Consider the following 21679-nt stretch of genomic DNA (forward strand, 5'->3'; position numbering starts at 1 on the left):
CATCACCAGAGAGATTACAGGTTCTTTTAACTCTGAACTCCTAAGGAACACTTACCTTCTGAAGCATAACTGCAGTTAAATAATGGGAGTTAATAAATGAACAGCTCTCTCTCGGGTATATTAGATCACAAGATGCTTACTTCGTGTTAGTAGGGATGATTCTGGATTTCTAGAAATGCCTACTTTGGAGCACTTGGGACGAGTGATGGGCGAATAAATGCGGCAGGCGCGAATTTCTGCATTTCGTCTGTGGCGAATAAATTCGCAAAACTGTGCCAAAAATTCGGCGGCATCAAAAAAAATTTGGATGCACGTCAGAATAGTCGTGCACATAAAAGCTTTATAAATATGGAGTTTATCCTATACCACGTTTTACTTTTTGTGGTGTAAATCACTTCCCACATTTTTTTTAATATGTCCCTTAGAGACAATGCTGATTCCCTAAAAATATATTAATTCAGCCCATATGAGCAGTTTGTGTGCAATTTCTGCTACACACAGGTACCTTCCCAATGTGGCAGTGTGTATCAAAGCTATCTGAACAGAAGAGCAGGTAACTTTATTGCAATTTTCATTCTAAATTGGTAAAAGAGTCCATAAATGTTATGCATGGACAATGATAAGCATTGAAAAGGAACAGAGGACGTTTATGGAAGGTTGAGGGAAAAGGGACCCCAAAAAATTGGTGAACCATAAAGAAAATTCAGGTTCACTTATTCATTTCTCAGTTTATACTATATTCAAATAATGTTTTATTAGCCTTTATACAGATACAGTACTTAAGCTGTTGCCCAAGGTCTGTTTAGGAATCCACAAGAGAACAATCCTGGTGTAATATAAAACATGTTAGTGTTTGTTTTTCTTGAGTGGTTTAAAAGAGTGGTCAGAATGAAGCATTTCTTGTAGTTTATTTTTTAAAAATAGACATGACTCAGAATGAAGCTTGAAAAACTTTATTTAAGGCTACAGGTTAATATTCTGAAAGCTTTGCGTTTTCCATTATAAATCTTTATGGGTATGGGAAATACATTATTTATTTCTCTGGCATCACTGATTGAAGTAAATTCTATGTACAATTCGACTTCATAGAAAAATAAGTTATTTAAATTCAAACAAGTCCTACTTCTTTTTAGTATATAGTTCTTTATCTCACTTCAAATATTTGGGCACAGAAATGGCACTTTTGGATTTAAGCCCTACGTGCTCAGGTAAGACTCATAAATGCATTGTTCAACTAAGCAAATCCGGTCATTACTGTTAAATCTGTCATGTTAAATATGTATTAGAAAATAACTGCTTTTTGTGTATTCTCCTAGAAAAGAAGATACTCTCGCCAATTTCATGTACTTTGCATGCAAAGCTGGACTTTATGGCTCCATGCACCTGCTGGAATTCTACAGAACACAAATTCAACATTTCCAAGTGACAGCTGGGTGATTTCTTGTTAAACACATATCCTATACGTTTTTTTTTTCTTTTATGCTATTGTTCCTCAAGCAGATCCCTGAAAGAGAAAAATAAACATTTCTATAAGTAAAAAAATATCACTTTAATTTCTGAACATACTGTATGAGCCAGTGATCGCTTTAAGATTTGACTAAAGAATAAACCACAATAGTTCTCAGATTTCAGTGATTTAAATTGATTTGCTGAACTGTTTTATTAATCCTAAATTAGAGGAAATTATTGGATTAAAATTAAGCATTTTCATGTCATATCAACGTATATGGACAATTTTAATCATTTTTCATCAATTTATTTTGCCTACATAGGCAGATTGAGGCAAATTAATCAAAAATTACATTTTGTAATTCTAATTTGAAAAAAAACCTTGCTTTTTATATAAAAAAAAACATTTTTATATTAATGGATATTGTAATTTAAATGAAGTTATATTGATTTAGAAAAATGTAGTGATATAGTCTCTGAACACTTCACCTTTAAAACTAATTCAGTGTACTGTTCAGTTTTCTGAAGATAATGAATGTTGCATCACTGTATGTTTAAACGGAATTTTAAAAACTATCATTTTTTTAATTTCTTTTTTTATATAGTTGTATGTTACTAAATATACACAGTTTTTATATTACATATTTTAAAACTTCAATGCAATTGTATATCAGAACCTTGTGGTAGAAATTCTGTTTTCAAAATCTAGAACTCTAGAACTCTAGAACTAGAATTTCAGTCATAAAGCATGAGATAACTGCTGCTTTGTGAGAGGACAGATTCAGGCTTGATTATTTGATGATGCTGACAATACAAACACAATTATAAATATTATGTTTTCACTAGTGATGGGCGAATAAATTCGCCAGACGCGAATTTGTGGCGAATTTGCGCGGTTCACCGTGGGCGAATATATTTGCGAAACTGCAGTGAAAATTTGGAATAGTCGCTCGCGTCAAAACTGACGCGCGGCAACATTATTCGGACACTCATTGACTTTAATGCAGGCGTCAAAATTGACGCGGTCGTCAAAATTCGTGTTTCACAAACTTTTCACCGTTTCTCGATTTTGCTGGAATTTCATACATTTTTCGGCGAAACGGGACAAATTCACCTATCACTGGTTTTCACTACCAAATGCAATACTTAGAGCTGTATTACTAAATGCCGCTATATGAAATGATGTGTCAATCACTGTCAAGTGCTTGTGGGCTGTCTGTTGTAAACAATGTATCATCTTTAAAATAAAGTATTATACAGCAAACAAGACTTGGAAGTCAGGTTGACTCCATTTGATGTGTCATTATTTAGTTTTGGTGGTTCACAAATCTATATTAAATTTGGGAATATATATATATATATACATATATATATATATATATATATACGGTATATATAAAATATAATAATGCGCAACTTACATAGAGTATATACATAAAGAATTAATTCTACATGAAATATTCATTCTGTCAACAGTACAAGTAGATTTTTTCTTTTGAGAAATGTAACTACATAAAATACTCTAAGTGGATTCTTTACAATGTCCTGGCTTCTATATTTGTAAAGCATTCCGTTTACTAAACATTTGCAGGATATCCGTTTGGTTATCCTCTAGAGACCTGCACATTACCCCGGTTCAGTTAATCTTTAGCAGGTGCATACTGATATGTGTTGCAGCCCAGATCTTAAGGGAACTCTATTCCCATAAATAATATCTTGTGGGAATTTCGTTCCCAACGGTTCCCACTTACTTGCACCACTGAATCAAATTACAGTGGGAACATATCTGATCGAATTTTAAAAAAGAAAAAACATTGATTTTATCTACAAAATTACTTCTGTTGTGAGAATTAAAAGACATTGCAAATTAGAAAAGGAAATAGTTGATTAAGGGATTTATCATGATTGTGTTTTCATAAATTTGCGAAAAAAAATTCTGTTGGAATACAATTATTATGAACTATGGAATCCAAAAATGTTTTGAAACTTTCTGTTTCATTTGAACACTTTACCTTTCAGTAACCTGGGTGTTAATTACCCAATCTAAGAATTCCTGTGCAGCAATAATATCTAGGACTTTGTTGATATCATTGGTAAAACTGCCATCGGCATGTCTTCTGTCCATTTCCTCCACGCTGTGCACCTCAGAGAAACTTTCAAGAGAAGCATTTTGCAAAAATGTCACATGTCCGGCAGTGGAACAACCCACAAGTTAAATTTTAAAATATACCCTCAAGGATATATTTTTATGCTTGGTTTCTAATTCTACATTAACCACTGACTGGCCATAAATCTACAGTTTTAAAGATTAAAACATTTTAATACTGATTAAATTCCATATTTTACTCAACACCAGTTTGTCTGTTTTCAAGAAGAAAAAGGGCTGTGTTTGGACCTGAAATATTGTTTGTTGTCAGAGATCTGAGCAAACCAATAAAGGCTTTTTAAAATTGGAATCTCGAATTGTGCTGTGACCTCAACAATTATTGATTAAGCCAGTTGATGAGTGAAGAATTTGAAACGGGCACCTGTTTATTCTAAAAAGGAGAAGAGCGGTGAGTGCTGACTTAATTCAGACACTAATACTGATTTCTATAACCTTGCAGCATTATTATATGGTAAACATTTTCAATTTGACCCAAATCTTGTATAAAAAACACTTAGGGGATAATTTGAGTTGGGTTACATAGATGATTGTGGAAGTCAGATTTGACTGTATAAAGGGACTTATAGAAATGAAACAACCACAAAACATGAAAACATGAATCTGTTGGTCTGTGCTTCATTGACTTCTGTCCCAAGAAGATTTGTCATTCAAAATTGTGTAAAAATGGCCAAAACAACAAAAAATTAGGCCAAATTATGTCAGATGTTAACATGTATGCATAAAATTGCTTATAAAACCAGGGGGTTATTTTTAGGGTAGTTGTGTGATCATTTTTTCTACTGCTGAGCTTATATAGAGCCAAATAAAATGTGTAAAATCATTCATGCAAACCAGCTTTTATCAATCAACAGACCATATCATTGTTTTTCTGGGCAAAACAGACCTCAAGTAATATAGAGTTCCCTTACTATGAAAGTATAGTGTAAATAAGGTGTAAATGACCTGATTTGTTTGTTTCTCCAATGATAGTTTCCCCAAATTTCTAAAGTTTTCATAGACTTTTTTTTACAGGCAATGCTATACATTGGTCATTGACATCATTTTCCTGGGACCATCTACCCCACCATGTGTCATGTAGCATAATAAAGAGTATCCTCCGTTTCCAAATGATCAGGAAACAGTGCAGAACTGCTCTTTGGTTCAACCCAGCAGTACCACTGTGGGTGGTACTGCTGGGCAAAACAGACCTCAGGTAATGTAGAGTTCCCTTACTATGAAAGTATAATGTAAATAAGGTGTAAATGACCTGATTTGGTTGTTTCTCCAATGATAGTTTCCTGAATTTCTAAAGTTTTCATAGACTTTTCTTTTACAGGCAATGCTATACATTGGTCATTGACATTTTCCTGGGAACATCTACCCCACCATGTGTCATGTAGCATAATAAAGAGTGTCCTCCGTTTCCAAATGATCAGGAAACAGTGCAGAACTGCTCTTTGGTTCAACCCAGCAGTACCACTGTGGGTTAACCTTGTTTTGCTCAGGAAGACAATACACAAAAATGTGTTTAGTTTTTTAAACCCCCAACTGATTTACATAATGTTGCCTTACATATTTGGGGAAAGCTGCATGTGGAAAGAATGAAGACAATTTAATAAACAAAACTATTAGTCTGAAGCTATTCATTTCATGTATTCTATCAGAACATATGGTTTATGTTATGGATATTTGCCCTTAGGCAAAACTTGTCTTTAAAATAGCTGATGATGTTTTGTAACTATGAACAATTCTGGTCTCTTTTCTGGTAATGAGCAAAATATTTCCCTTGCCAGTACTAATCATGGCACCTTTTTGTTTTGTTTCAGTGGTCATAGGCAACTATGGTGGGTGTAGAGGAAGTATTTAAAGCCCTTACTTTCTCTTTGGTCTTCCTTTTATTAGCCAGCCAACAAATTCTTTGGCTGCCTTCTCTTCCAGGTAGTTGGTCATGTCATTAGTGAATGTTCCCTCTGCATGTCTGGAATATCTTCTGTTTGGTTAAAATAAACACAAGATTTAAATGGGGAGTAGAGGCATGCAAGAGTCAAAATGATTTACAAGTATATTCTAATAGGTGCAAAATATTAAATGGCACAATACAGTAAGCTGTTATGATTCAAAATTGTCAAAATAGAAATACACTGAAAATGAAGCATTTTCTATGTGGGATCTATGGGGAGTTTCCTACGTAGTTGAGTGATATTTTAGATTGTTGAGGCCATAACACACAGGTTTGCAATCACTGGGACTGCCCCCTCTAGAAGGAATGGAGACAGTCGGTCAGTCTGAAGGCTGACAGAATGTTGCTCTCAATACTCCTGGATCTATAGCAAGATGGCTGTGCACAATGTACTTGTACATACATATTATTACAATCAAAGCATATGGCTGAGCCCAGGGCTCTTCATTAGCAGAAGCCCTAGATGCAAGTGCAGGAGCAGTCGGTGGTGAAAAAGCATGCTACAGTGCTAATTCTAAAAGCACTTGTGTTATGGTTCTCTACACCTAGCACTGACAGAGGGCAACACTAATGGGTGCAAGGCAGCCCCATTCTTACCACCTAGACTAGGACTAGGCAGTAAGCACCTTACCCTATGCAATGCAGGTCGTAATACATGAATTTGAGCCATAGAATCCTAAAGATATTAGGTTTTACAATCATTCAGGTGCAATATCTCTTTGTTGTGCAGATAGAAAACATAGGACACAAAGGGGCACCTTAGCATTTTCTCCAGAAATATCTGTATTTTTTACATGCACATGTTTAAGTCTTCATTAACAAGTGCAGATGCACAGCTTGTATGACCAATCAGCCATTAATCAGTGAATCCGGTCAATTTGAGTAAGATTGTAAAACATTTGCTTAGTCATTGCACAGTGCAATGAAAATCATTTAAAACTAATATTTGAATTGTTTCAAATGTCACAAAGTTCAAATTCTTTCTAAAAAATTCTAAAACACTTTGCTAAAATCTAGCTGCCAGCTGTTCCTAACTCCCCCCCCCAATGAAGCACCACCAGAGACTACAAGGTGCAAATTCTTCCATTAAGAAAGTAAACTCAGTATTCCACTTTATTTCCTTGTTTTTAGCTGAACTTAAATGTGTTGCAACAATAGTTTATGGTCTTACTAGAAGTCAAGGAGTGGCTACATGTCCCAACCATTATGGGTTGCTTTCAGCCTCTCCTTTTGTGAATGACAGTTTATTTTGTGTTTCTATAGATGTAGTATAGGGCAATGAAAGCTCTAGCACGTTTTGATTATATTGGGAAGTGTGATTACGCCTTAAAAGGGCTTAATTGTTATAGTAACCTAGTGCTACGCAAAATGCTGCCCAGTGAATAACACACAGTGTGATATTATGGCTTTATTCTGTGCAGACTGAATACTATAGGGCAACACTGATACAAAGCTAACTTTTCGGGAAATACAACAAACAGCTCAAGTTCCATCTGCGGGATTATATGCAGTTCATTTAGTTGACAACATATTATATACCACTTTGGTACTTCATTACGAAGATGCTTTATGACATACTTATCTCTAAGTTGAAAGTCCAACCCTTGCACAAACAGGCAAACATATTTTTATCATTATATCATTTTATCATTAACAGATCCTTAACTGTTAATGATAGTTAACAGTATCATTTGATACTAAGGTTAATAAAGAAAATATGAAAAATTAAGTGTTGGAGCAGCACATTTTATTTGTGGTAAGATATACTGAGGAAAACAAACTTACATTTTCTTTGGTTTCCCTTTTATCAACCACTCAATAAATTCTTTGGCTGCTTTTTCTTCCAAATACTCAGTTACATCGTTAGTGTATGTGCCTTCGGCGTGTCTCTCAAATTCTGCATTGCGTCTTGAAATGATTCTGTTAAAAGAAATAAAGTTAAATCAGTATAGCTTGAACCATGGGTTCAGGCAATGGATATAAAAAACTCATTGCCATTATTTAAAATGAAGATTCCCTTTAGGGGTCATTATCTGTCCACCCTGACAGTACCAGTGGCCACTGTATAATTGGTTCTGACATGTATTTATACCATATTAGTAGTCCAGGCAAAAGAAGGGGTGTTTTGCTGCAATGTTTTAAATTTCCACATAATACCATGCAAGCTCATTAGTTTTGTAAGCACAACTAGGGTAGGCTGGATGCCAGTGGCGTAACTAGATATTACTGGGCCCCACAGCAAATTATTTTTCAGGCCCCCAAAATGTTTTTGGGTTGACTCGCTTCTCCAATATTTATTGAAATTTTATATGAATTAGGGCCCATGGGGCCCCTATACCTCCTGGGCCCCCCTGCAGCTGCAGGGTCTGCTTCCTCTATAGTTACGCCCCTGCTGGATGCTCATCAGTTCCTGACTGTAACGGGCCCGAAGGCGCAGTAATAGTGTAGACCAAAGAGGAGACCAAACCAAGTTCGAGGTACAAGAGGGTTTATCAAAAGAATCGTCAAGGTACAGGCAAATAGATCAGACCAGGCAGCAGACAACAGGAATCGTAATAACAGGCAAGAGTCGGTACACAAGAATCAAAAGCAGTATATCACACCCAGGAACAGACGAACAGGAACCTATAGTTGGGCAAGGACTGGAAGGGGAGAGAGGTTTAAGTAGTCTCTGAGTTTGGCGCCAAAGTTGACGCACTGGCGTCAGACGCTGACGCGCTTGCGTCAGACGCAGACGCCAGCGTCCCCACGCTGACGTCCTGACGCCGGCGCCCATTCTGACGCCGGCGTCCATTCCGTCGCCGGCGGCCAATCCGGGAGCAGGAAGACGATGACACCATGGAGCTGCGCCCATCAGGAACCATGCGGTGAGGCAGGGGGTCGCCATCTTGGACGCCATCTTTGGAAGGTGAGTTAGAATCCATTACAGTACCCCCCTCCTTAGGGGGGGCCTCAGGACCACCGAGACTAGGAGAAGAAGGGAAAAGTCTATGGAACTTACGGACCAAGGCAGGCGCATGGACGTCCGAGTTCCTCACCCAGGAGCACTCCTCCGGACCGAACCCTTTCCACTCAATGAGATACTGAAGAGTACCCCTGGAAAAACGGGAGTCCAAAATCCTCTTGACTTCGAATTCCTGGTGACCATCAACCAGGACAGGAGCTGGGGAAGAAGAAGAAGGACAAGACACAGCAGGCTTAAGTAACGAGACATGAAAGACATTTGGAATCCGCATCTCCGGAGGAAGTTGAAGGCGGACCGCCACAGGGTTGATGACTTCGACGACAGGATAAGGGCCGATGAACTTAGGACCAAGTTTGGGAGTGGGAATTTTCAGACGAATATTACGAGTAGAAAGAAAAACTTTGTCACCAGGAGAATATGGAGGGGCAGGAACTCTTCTCTTATCGGCAAACCTCTTCTGAGCCAGGGAACTCTTCTCCAAGTTAGTGGCAGTGGCCTCCCAGATAGCCAACATGTGAGCAGCTTGGTCGTTGGCCGCAGGAACGTTGGTAAGAAGAAGATCTTGAGGAAAGGCCAACGGATTCCGACCATAAACACAGAAGAAGGGAGACTTTAGGGAAGAGGAATGCAGCGCATTATTGTGAGCGAACTCAGCCCAAGGAAGAAGATCCGACCAATCGTCCTGGCACAGAGACACATGACAGCGCAGAAACTGCTCCAAAGCCTGATTGACCCGTTCAGCAGCACCATTGGATTGTGGGTGGTAAGCAGAGGAAAATTGGAGAGAAATATTAAGGGCCTTGCATAGCGACCTCCAGAACTTGGATATAAATTGAGAACCCCGATCAGAAACAATCTCAGCAGGAAAACCATGGAGGCGAAAAATATGTTTAATAAAAGTTCAGAAAGTTCAGAGGCAGAAGGCAATTTCCGAAGTGGAGTAAAATGGGCCATCTTACTAAATCTGTCGATCACCACCCAGATCACAGTGTGGCCGGAGGATAAGGGCAGATCGACAATGAAATCCATTGCCACATGAGTCCAAGGGCGAGAAGGGATGGGCAACGGCAGGAGAAGACCCTTGGGAGAAGAATGACTAGCTTTAGAGACAGCACAGGTAGCACAGGAAGAAATAAAATCTTTCACGTCCTTTCTCATCGATGGCCACCACACCAAGCGTGACAGGAGTTCAGTGGTCTTCTCAATCCCCGGGTGACCAGCTTGTTTGGAATTGTGAGTTTGAGATAGGATGGCCTGGCGACACTCAGGTGGAACAAAAGCAACCCCCAAGGGAATGTTATCAGGAGCAGAGGCCTGGGCAGAAAGAAGTTCAGAAGCCAAGGAGGGAAACAAGGCAGCAACAATCTTGGAAGGAGGCACTATAGGTTCGGGATCTTCAGAATAAGAAATCTCGGGAACAAAACTCCTGGACAGCGCATCAGCCTTTCTATTTCTTGAGCCAGGACGAAAGGTGATGATAAAATTAAAACGGGAGAAAAATAAAGACCATCTGGCTTGACGAGGATTTAAACGTTTCAGGGACTGGATAAATTCAAGGTTCTTGTGGTCTGTAAAGATGGTCACAGGAATAGAAGATCCCTCAAGTAGATGCCTCCACTCCTCCAGGGCCAATTTGACCGCGAGCAGTTCACGATTCCCAACGTCATAATTCTGCTCGGGAGAAGAGAATTTTTTGGAGAAGAATGCACACGGATGTAACTTCCCATCCGAAGAAGACCTTTGAGATAAAACGGCTCCAGCTCCCACATCAGAGGCGTCCACTTCAAGGAAAAAGGGCAGAAGAGGTTCGGGGTGTCTCAGAATTGGTGCAGAAGAAAAGGCCTCTTTCAATGTTTCAAAGGCTTCCACGGCTAGAGGGGGCCAATGCTGAGGTTTGCCCCCTTTGCGGATAAGAGCAAGAATAGGAGAAATCTTGGAGGAAAAGCCTTTAATGAACTGCCTATAATAATTGGCAAAGCCAATAAACCTTTGAATAGCCTTGACGCTGGTGGGTAGAGGCCAATCAAGAATTGCAGTAACCTTGGCTGGATCCATCTTGAACCCCTGTTGTGAGATTATATACCCAAGGAAAGGGATGGAAGGCACCTCGAAAGAACACTTCTCCAATTTGGCGAAGAGATTATTCTTTCTAAGACGAAGAAGAACTTCCTTCACCTGACAACGGTGTTCCTGAAGATCTTTGGAGAAAATGAGGATATCATCCAGGTAAACGACTACACATTGCCCCAACAAATCTCTGAAAACGTCATTTACAAACTCCTGGAAGACCGCAGGGGCATTACATAGACCAAATGGCATTACAAGGTACTCATAATGCCCGTCACGAGTATTGAAAGCGGTCTTCCATTCATCGCCCTCTCGGATCCGAATGAGGTTGTAGGCGCCCCGAAGATCAAGTTTGGTGAAGAGATTAGCGCCTCTCAACTGATCAAAAAGTTCAGAGATTAAGGGGAGAGGGTAACGGTTTTTGATAGTGATTTTATTCAGCCCTCTATAGTCGATGCAGGGCCGCAGACTGCCATCCTTTTTTTCGACAAAGAAAAAACCTGCTCCAGCAGGAGACGAAGAGGGACGAATGAACCCTCTCTGAAGATTCTCCTGAATGTAGGTTTTCATGGCTGCTGTTTCAGAAGGAGACAGAGGATAGGTGCGGCCACGAGGAGGCATGGATCCAGGCAGGAGTTCAACTGGGCAGTCGTAGGGTCGATGGGGAGGAAGAGTCTCAGCGGAGCCCTTATTGAAGACATCCGAAAAGGATTGATATACAACTGGAAGAGAGGGCATAGAAGACACAGAGGAAACTTTGACAATGGGCACAGCAGGTAAACAGTTCTGTTGGCAATGTGGACTCCAACGGGCAACTTGTGAAGAAGACCAATCAATGACTGGGTTATGGGTGCATAACCATGGAAGACCCAGAACAATAGGAGTAGAAGGGCAATCAATAAGAAGAAAGGACAGTCTCTCCAAATGTAGGGTGCCCACTTTGAGTGAAAGTTCCGAGGTGGTCTGTGAAATGATGGCAGAAGACAGAGGACGATCATCAATTGCCAGCGCTCGCAGAGGAATAGCCAGAGGAAGAAGAGGAACAGCATGTCGGCTGGCAAAAGTCTTGTCCATGAAATTCCCGGCAGCACCAGAATCTACGAAGGCTTGAACCGGGATCCTCCGGGAGCCAAACTGGATCTGTGCCGGAAGTAGGAAACGATGACCAGACGGTCGGGGAGAAGGACAAACTCCACCCAGGTAAGTCTCCCCAAACTTACCGAGGTATTGGCGTTTTCCAGGCTTTACAGGACACTCGAGGATGGAGTGAGCTTTGCCCCCGCAGTAGAGACATAATCCCGCCGCCTTTCTCCGGTACTTCTCCTGTTCGGAAAGACGGGCCCGTCCAATCTGCATCGATTCCTCAGCAGATGTAGGAGAGGAAGAAGCAGAAGCCGCAGGAGGTGGAGAGGGCGAGAAGTAAGCAGGATTGTTGAGCAGGGGTCTCTGGAAGCGGGGGGCCAGGATAGGCTGGAAACGAGGGTTCCTCTTGGAATGCTCACGGTCTAGCTCGATCTGGAACTCCCTCTGGCGAGTATCGACCTTCACGGCCAAGGCGACCAACTCTTCCCAACGGGGAGGAATTTCCCGGGATACGAGGTCGTTCTTTATTCTTATAGCCAGGCCGTTGTAGAAGGCAGCATGATAACCATCATTGTTCCACGACGTCTCCGCTACCAGGGTGCGAAACTCAATGGCATACTCCGGAACCGAGCGGGAGCCTTGCTGGAGCTGGAACAACCGAGCCGAAGAAGCTATGGCTCGTCCAGGAGCATCAAACACTGTCCGGAACTCATGGAGAAAGGTACAGGCATTATCGATCAGAGGATCCTTCTTTTCCCAAAAGGGTGATGCCCATTCTAGGGCCTTTCCCTGCAGACGAGAGATAACATAACCCACTTTGGCTCGCTCCGAGACAAACTGACCTGGCAGCAGGGCAAACTGGATCTCACATTGGATAATGAACCCTCTGCAAGTGTCAGGATCACCACTGTAGAGAGGAGGTGCGGGGATGCGAGGCTCGGAGACTTGGAGCGGGGTTGCAGGTACAGCGACTGGTGCCACGGGAGTCAAGGTAGACACTTTCTCCAGGACTGCGCCAATGGCCTGACCAAAGTGAGACTGGAGTACTTCATAAGAGTCAATTCGGGAGGCCAAAGCTCGAATGGTTTCACCAACATCAGGCGAAGCATGAGTCTCCTCCAAAGGGTCCATGGCCCAACTATACTGTAACGGGCCCGAAGGCGCAGTAATAGTGTAGACCAAAGAGGAGACCAAACCAAGTTCGAGGTACAAGAGGGTTTATCAAAAGAATCGTCAAGGTACAGGCAAATAGATCAGACCAGGCAGCAGACAACAGGAATCGTAATAACAGGCAAGAGTCGGTACACAAGAATCAAAAGCAGTATATCACACCCAGGAACAGACGAACAGGAACCTATAGTTGGGCAAGGACTGGAAGGGGAGAGAGGTTTAAGTAGTCTCTGAGTTTGGCGCCAAAGTTGACGCACTGGCGTCAGACGCTGACGCGCTTGCGTCAGACGCAGACGCCAGCGTCCCCACGCTGACGTCCTGACGCCGGCGCCCATTCTGACGCCGGCGTCCATTCCGTCGCCGGCGGCCAATCCGGGAGCAGGAAGACGATGACACCATGGAGCTGCGCCCATCAGGAACCATGCGGTGAGGCAGGGGGTCGCCATCTTGGACGCCATCTTTGGAAGGTGAGTTAGAATCCATTACACTGACTACACACTTGTGTTTTTTAGAAAGCATCAGTATAACTCAAGGCTCTGTCAAGTCAATGGAGTTCCTCTCATAACTCATTTATATTCAGAAAAGCAAAACCAATGACCAAGATGGTTTCTTCTGTATGCAAAATATGCATTCTTGGAAAATACATTTTCTTAAAAATTCTGTATTTATTGGAATATTCTATAAACTAATGCCTACCCACTTGAATCTGAAAATAAAGTAGTAGCTGATGGAGATTTGTCTTGATCTTTTTGAATTTTGTATTCTATACATTTCTCATCTTTAGGATACATAAATGTGGATGAAGCAACACCCAAGTGTTGCTAGACTACACATCATCACATTTTACAACATATTATCAAGTGTTAATTCATAATAGGAACTGTAGTACAGCACCGCAGTAATGGATTTTTGCAGCAACACTACACTAACAATTTTTATCGTAATTCTCCAGGGCTAGTGGTCCAATTGATGCACAAATATCCCCCAATAAGAACCCTGTTGAACACCTCAACAGCACTATATCTGCCCCTGTGAGGATTATGTGGAACAATGCTTTCAGTCAAGTATTTTTAGTTGCATTTTGAACACGTCTGTAACCACAGTCCCCTTAGACAGTGGATATCTTTATACTTTATTTCGCCTTTTCTGCTACTGTGGGACATCTAGCACTGATTTTCTGCTTTGTGGTGCTACAGGAGACCTGTGTCTCTGCTACAAGGGAAAGAATTTACAATATAATTTGTCATGCCTCCACCCAGAACAGAACAGACTGGGCTGTGATACCCCTCCCTGGGAACTTCTCTGATCAATCACACACATAGGAAAGGTTGATGGGTTTATTTGCGGGAACCTGTGCCTTTAAATAACTGTGATACATACAGCCTGCCAGCCAGGAGCAACTTTAGAATGGATAACAGACTTTATGGGTTATGCCAAAGAAACTGAACCAACTCAGAGCATGCTACTGTACAGTAGAAGATAACCATCAATTCAGGTTAGTTGCTTGTGTTACACATACAGTAACTTAAAAAAACACACACAAAACATCAAACTCTTACTCTTTTGATGGTCCTCCATTTATTAGCCAGTCAATAAATTCTTTGGCTGCTTTTTCATCCAATTGCTGAGTCACATCACTGGTAAATGTACCTTCTGCATGCCTCTCATAGTCAGCATTGCGTCTTGATAGTTCTCTGCAAAAAGAAAATAATACATAGTAGGTGTGCCAAAAAAATCACCAACTTGATCACAGTAAACAATTATTTGATTAACAATCTTGACAACTGTGGTCTTCTAGCTAAAACGTTTGTAGAAAACTAGCAAAGATAGAGAAAATGGACAAACACAGAAGTAGGTAAGACAGGGAGGAAAGAGACTATTGTGGTGATAAGGATAAATGAATATCTGATGTTAGATATCACAATTCTCTCCATTCCCCACCAGAAGGTAGATAGCACAACTCTCTCCATTCCCCACTAGAAGATTTTGCTTGAAGAGTGATTACCTTTTATTGGAAAAAGACTTTGCTGGTTAGGAAGGTGATTTTAATTAATAATGTTCTGCTCAGAACATAACTTTTTACTGCATTGCTAAATGAATGATCTACATATACAAGGCCATCGCAAAAGATGATGTCAAACTGATGTCAAACTGTCAAGCTTTCATATAAAATATCAAAGTTTAGCTATACATGTCCAATTGGCCTAAGTAAAGGAATTCAACTGACCAGAAAACTTGTTACCTTGACCAGAGCTACAGATTACGGAGCCCAAACATAGTTATAGACGCAGCAACATTCTCTAATGTAAATGCCACATCACTAATTAATTTATCATTTCTGTGAACATAATTGTTTCCTTATTATATATTGTAATTAAACATCTAATTGGGAGACATAGTATTGTTTAGGTGTTTGCCACCCCTCTCTGTCTCCTAAATCCCCCTAAACCCCAGCCCCTTTCCACTGGACCCACTCCCAGCTAGTTCTCTGCACAGGATATTCAATTCAAAAGTGTTGCTATTTGTGAATCTGTCAAAAACATGCAGAGGTGCTCAGTGGAGTTCTCGGGCACTATGTTCTAACTGTTCAGATCCTCTTAATTTACTCTGCTTTCACTGAGCCTGCAGAAGCATGCATGGTTGAAGCTGCTTAAGCTGAACAGGTAGGAATACTTTTGAATAGATTAAACTGTGTGGAGAGATAGTAGGGAGGGGGATCAGTGGAGGCCAGTTGAGGGATGCTTGGGTTTAGGATAGGTTTAGTTCTCCTTTAAAAATAAACTTGGTAAATTGCCTGCCACGGCAAAACAATCAAAAACTATTTGCTATATCTAGAAGTAGTTGTTACGATCCACTGGAGAAGACAGTATAAGACCAAAACTCATTCTTTGCACACACACTATGGGGCCAATTCATTGACTTCGAGTAAAGGAATAGAAGAAAAAAAATTTCAAAGTGTTTTTTTGGCTACTTTGACCATCGAATGGGCTACTTCGACCTTCGACTTCGAATCGAAGGATTCAAACTAAAAATCGTTCGACTATTCGATCATTCGATAGTCGAAGTACTGTCTCTTTAAGAAAAAACTTCGAGCCCCTAGTTCGCCACCTAAAAGCTACCGAACCCAATGTTAGCCTATGGGGAAGGTCCCCATTGGCTTGCCTAACTTTTTTTGGTCGAAGGATATTCCTTCGATCGTTGGATTAAAATCCTTTGAATCGTTCGATTCGAAGGATTTAATCGTTTGATCAAACGATTATTCCTTCGATCGTATTTGCGCAAAATCCTTCGACTTCGATATTCGAAGTCAAAGGATTTTCATTCCCCAGTCGAATATCGAGGGTTAATTAACCCTCGATATTCAACCCTTGATGAATTTGCCCCTATAACTTCTCGAAATATATGTATCCACACATATACAACAAAACTTCTATATTTTCCCACAATGCTAAAAATTCTGCATGGAAAAAAAAAGATTTGTGAAAATAAATAGATGGTGCTTTAGCAGCTGTCTATGAAGAATGTGTAGCTGTGTAACACATTTATACTGTTCTCAAATAAAAAGAAAATAAAAATTCTGTGTGCATAATAAACAAATGTCTTGATTATAAATTAAGTATATATGTCTATAAGCATTGCTGTCCTTGCACAGCTTACATAGACATCTAAGTCACATCATGCTGTCCTATGATTGGCCCTTTACATATTGAAGTGTGCATCAATATACAGTATACAGTACATTCTCATGCTTTCAAACAGACAAACAGAAAGCTATTAATAGCTATGTACTGATGGGATCTAACAAATATGGACAAAACAGTTTTTCAGAAGGGTTGCAAAACACAAAAGGAATAAAGGGAAGTGGAACTGGAGGGACCTATGTTTCATCATCTGAAACAAAGGTGAAATCATTTTATGCCTCTGGTATTCTTACCCGCTTCGTTTTGTGTTCATTAACCACTGGACAAAGTCTTGAGCCCGTCTGGAGTCTAGGTACTTGCTGTAATCACTAGTAAATGTCCCTTGTGAGTGACGTTTAACTTCCTTGAGCTGTTCTGAATCATCTACTGCTTCATTCCTTGCAGCTTTGACTGATCTGTGTGCACAATTTTTTTATTTGTGATATAAAAAAAAAACATAATTCAAAAGAGGAAATGTTCCTCTATACTTTTTGACTGCTTGCAGTTTATATTACAAAGGTCTCTAAATGTTGCTCCAAAGGGGAAAGTTTGTATTTCATCAATGTTTATTTATAAGTTAATATGCCTTTGCAAAAATTTTAAAATGTTTTAGAAGAACTTTCAGAAGTTCGCCTCTTTCCAGGTTACAATTTAAAGTGTTAATTGGTTGTTGGGGTCCCCAATGGAGAGCCTCAGAACAAAAATAATAAAAAAAAGAAAAAGAATAATCCAAAAACTAAAAAAAAGAAGACATACTGCAATTTTCTTTATAATACCATATGCCACATGTATTAAAAAAATACAAGAGCTTACATGTTCATGTATTCATAGAAAAAATCTTAAATATTTGAGTGAAACTTTTCAGCACCTAAAACCTGGAAATCTTCTATAGAAGTTAGTAGGGTTCCTTTATAAACACCAGACATTTGCATCTAGGAAGAAACCCATAGCAACCAACCAGTGATTAGCCAACAATGAAAGCAAATATGTGATTGGTTACAATGGGATACTGCCCTGGTGCAAATTTGGCAAGTGTTTATAATTTACCCTTAAAGGTTTATTTTAAATTTATTTTTAACAGCCACATTTTAAAATTAATGGACGAATGTGGTTTTCATTACCATTGAGGGGTTTTCTCACAACTTAACTTAATTAAGTTTCTACAACTAAAGATTTTCATAAATGGGCTAGGAAGCAAGACTAAAAAAACTATAACTTCAAAAATACATTGACCTACTACCTGCTCCTTAAGGCAGAAAATGGAAAGCTGAAAGGAAATTGTCTATAATCAAGTTAAAAATCCTACATAAAAATATTGAGTTGAAAATATCTGTGAATGTCACAAAATTCTATTTTATGAAGGAACAGTTTGTATTTTCACTATAGTTTGCATTTAAGCGCTACATAGAACAGTATTTTCTGTTACTGCACATAGGAAGTCTAAGCAATCATAGATTTCTTTCATGGATATCTTTATGTTGCTATATTTCTACAGTAAAAAAAAACAATTATTTATAAGGCGTGGGAGTATAGTATGCAGCCAATGAGGCTTCTCTCTCCAGACACCCAATCAAAAGAACCATATGCACCTGACCCTTAATATGCTTTGATGTGTACAGCTTAATGTACGGTTTACAGTTTATGGGAAGAGGCAGCTAAATAAAGCAATATAAAATAGTTCTACCTATGTGACGATACTACTATTAGAAGCCTTTCTGTTGCAAGGAATTGGGAGATAAAATATGGGCAAATTGCTACCCCCAAGAAAATTTTTTTGTTAACACTAGTGTGCAAAGTGCCCAATGACACTTCTCTTAACTATCCATTGTCAGAGATCGATTGCTACAGATATCAGTAGAGATGTCTGATCTGGTATGAACCATTGGGTGTTTAGTGTACAATCAGAGGCAATCTTGGCCATATTGCACCCTGAGGCAGCTTTCATTCTGCCGCCCCCTCCCCACAGCACTTGCCTTTTTTTGGGGGGGGGGGAGGTTCCACTTCACTAGTGCAGAGAGCCCAATTGCTTTTTAATTAACAGGAGCAGCTTTTTTTGCCACCCCTGGTAACTTGTGGGGCACTGCTGTCTGAGGAGCAGCTACCTGGGTATAATCATGCTCCACTAAAATAAGGTATATACCATATTAAATTAACCCTAGTTGTTGTTTACTCTAAAACCTTGGATGCCTCTGTTTACCCTGATTACAGCCTATATCTGGTCAAAATGATACCAACGATATTTTTAAATTGGCACATATTTACAGATGGAGCAGTCATTAGTGATGAACACAATACACAGAGATGGCCACTGCTTGCTATCAGAAAGTGCATGTGGATGGGTGTACCAGATGCCTCAGTTAAACTTCCATCATCAGAATCTCTGCTAAATGTATCTTTTCTCAGGGCAGTGCTTTCTCTAAAGTTGGTTTATATCTGGATTATACTATCTTTATTCATTATATATCTTGGACACTTCTTCTAAATATTTACATACTACATTACAGAGCTATTCACTATATGGAAGTTAATTTTTTCCCCTAATATTTTCATAGCCCTATCATGCTTACTTGATTCTCTAATCATTTTAATTCTGTTTCTTGACTTTTATAGAACTGTTAATCTCTGAAAGAAAATGGCTTTCAGGGTTGATTCTATTCAATCTATCTATCTTTCAAGGTTTCTTAATTTAGTGACTCCTCTATATCACATCTTATTAACTGGGTGTAAGCTAAGACTGAGATAGCTTTTATATACCATACCTGGAGTTGGCATCTGTTTCTGGCACAGGACTTTGATAGGTGTTTTGTAAGATCATTAAGAGTATCCCAATCATATAACAAGTGCTCTTCATTGTTGTTTCTGTAATAAGAGGTAGATAATATTATTAGCAGGAATATGTTTAGCTTAATTGTAACCAAGCTATTTGTAAAGTACCAATGAACAATATAGTCCAAAACAATGGAGATCAAATGTTTGATTATATACATTCTAAAATGTTCAGGCTTTCTGGATTTTAACTATTTTTGAAGTTCTTCCAACCCAAATGAAAGAACAGCTAATGTCAGTATACACCCAAAAGCTGTACAGTTGGATGAACCTAACACTAGGATTGAGATTTTCTATTTAAAAGTGTTAAGAAACTTTGGCCAGATCATGTGTCACAGAGAAATTCCATCAGTGTTCTGCCATAACCAATTAATCAATGTTCCTGCTCTTGTACAATGCTCTTGTATCCTTACTGCTATTTGTGGCAAGAGCTTTCTCTAAAACACTAAAACTTATCAGCAAGAAGATAATACGTCATTAAGGAGAGCACAGAGTTAAATCATGTTGTTTAACATAAATGTATATGTTGAACGTTAATATATACTTATATTCAACAAACTGATTCGCACTGCTTTGAAAATACACAAGGAACACATATGCTGTTTTAATAAATAAGACACAGCTGTTAAAGGCAGAGGTAAAGTCGAATACATTCATTCCTCGATGCTGCAATTGTTTATGCCAATTCATTCTCATTGCTAAATCCTAAAGTTATAAAGAAAACATTATGACTTTTGGAAGAGCTGGCAACACTTATACTCGTGCAAAAATACTATTTATGGTCCTTTTATATTAGGTGCTAAAATGGGTGCAGTATGGTTATTAAAAAGCCATAATCAATACGCTTGCACCTACAGTACTTGAATTGAACAAGTAGCTTGGTGAGTACTGTAGTGCAACTATACGCTCCAGGGCAAGGAACCCATGTACTTAGTCTTGTACAGACACTAAATTCAGGCATCCCATTGCTTGCTGCAATAGCTGAAGCAAATACAATGGCATTTAAGTCTACACCTATGTGCCAACCAATATGTCACATGTGCAAGTTGTGCCCTTCTGCATGCAGTTTCTGAAAATCAGTTTCTGAAAATCTGAGAAAAATGTTGCAAATAAAAAGTGTCAAACTGCAACAATATGTTGCTGTATATATACTCCTTTAGTAACTTAGATTAGTTGATTATGTACCAGTCAATTAACTGAAATAATAGTATCAGCTATTAGAACTTTGCAGATTGTTCTTGGACGCAGATCCAGCCTTGTCATAAGATACAGAGAATTTGGGATACCTTGTTATCAAACACCAGAAATTAGGTGGCATAAAAATGAAACCACTGGAGGGGAGCTAATGATACCCAAGACTTATCTAATGTTGCCCAAATGATGTTATGCAAATCCTTCAACAACTTCCTATTTTAATCATAAATAATTGCAGTTTCTACTGAGCAGTAAGAAAGGGTTTGTTTTGGGGGTATCTATGCAAATAATTATGACTTAGCAAATCAACAGCTAGCTTTGATAAAAATTAAAAACAAATAGTGAAAGTGAAAAAAGACATGTTTTACATACATAAAAGGAATACATGCACAGTAATCCAAATGTAGAGCAACAAAAAGTCATAATACAATAATTGATAAACAACTGAAAATAAAAAAAATACAATTACTATTAGAAGCCAAAAACAGTGACTTACTCTCAAATGTTTCCCTGCAGATGAATACAATAATGCCTCCCTTTCTTCAGCCAATTTGGGATCCCTCTTGGTCCTTGTTGGTGATGAAGGCAAGTGCTTCTCGGCGAAGCATTTTATAGAGTTTGCAGCTCCATTGAGCACAGTGAAGATGCATTCGCTGCATTAATTGTGACACAGACGATCATGTGGTCGGCTCTGTTTCAAATGCTTCACATGTGATTGACTGCTTTTGTTTAACTTACACATTATGGATGGATGAAAAATCATTTTGAAATCACTTTACACGTGCAAATGCACTGGAGGTACACCGGAATATCAGATGGACAAGCATGTCATTCCTGTTATCTGAACTTAACTCGGGCTTCATGCACACTTTCCTCCAGGCTAAAGCCCACACTGTGTCATGTTTTGAAGGGGTGTACCACCCACGCATATCTGTGTATGTATGTGTATATATATATATATATATATATATATATATATATATATATATATATATAATATATATATACTATTTTTTTAGTCCTCCACATATTTCAAAATAATAGTCTTCCTTAGTAAACACACATTTTGGTATATTAACCATTATAATTATATCAGAAGTCTCAACAGTGTCGCACACTTCAATTGTAGACCTGTTTTT

The 21679-nt window shown here is 39.2% G+C and overlaps 1 protein-coding gene across 2 annotated transcripts; it reads right to left on the reverse strand.

Annotated features, from left to right (window-relative positions):
* Positions 1-937: 937 nt before the first annotated feature.
* Positions 938-21119, reverse strand: gcg.L (glucagon L homeolog). Of its 2 annotated transcripts, NM_001085673.1 has the most exon segments (8): positions 939-1504; positions 3462-3602; positions 5472-5585; positions 7341-7475; positions 14400-14534; positions 16775-16936; positions 19280-19379; positions 21037-21091. In NM_001085673.1, coding segments are annotated over 7 exon segments (801 nt in total). In that variant the 5' UTR covers positions 19372-19379; positions 21037-21091; the 3' UTR covers positions 939-1482.
* Between the last annotated feature and the right edge of the window lie 560 nt (positions 21120-21679).

This window comes from Xenopus laevis, chromosome 9_10L (genome assembly GCF_017654675.1).
Source record: "Xenopus laevis strain J_2021 chromosome 9_10L, Xenopus_laevis_v10.1, whole genome shotgun sequence".
Taxonomy (NCBI): domain Eukaryota; kingdom Metazoa; phylum Chordata; class Amphibia; order Anura; family Pipidae; genus Xenopus; species Xenopus laevis.

What these genes read in the sequence shown, in the direction of transcription:
- gcg.L (XM_018233971.2), bottom strand. Translation starts at nt 19,371, where the DNA reads ATGAAGAGCACTTGTTATATGATTGGGATACTCTTAATGATCTTACAA. An exon ending in AATGGAGGACCATCAAAAGA is followed by an intron (nt 7,476 to 14,399) that starts GTAAGAGTTTGA and finishes TTCTTTTAACAG; the next exon opens with AATCATTTCAAGACGCAATG. An exon ending in AAAGGGAAACCAAAGAAAAT is followed by an intron (nt 5,586 to 7,340) that starts GTAAGTTTGTTT and finishes TTAACCAAACAG; the next exon opens with AAGATATTCCAGACATGCAG.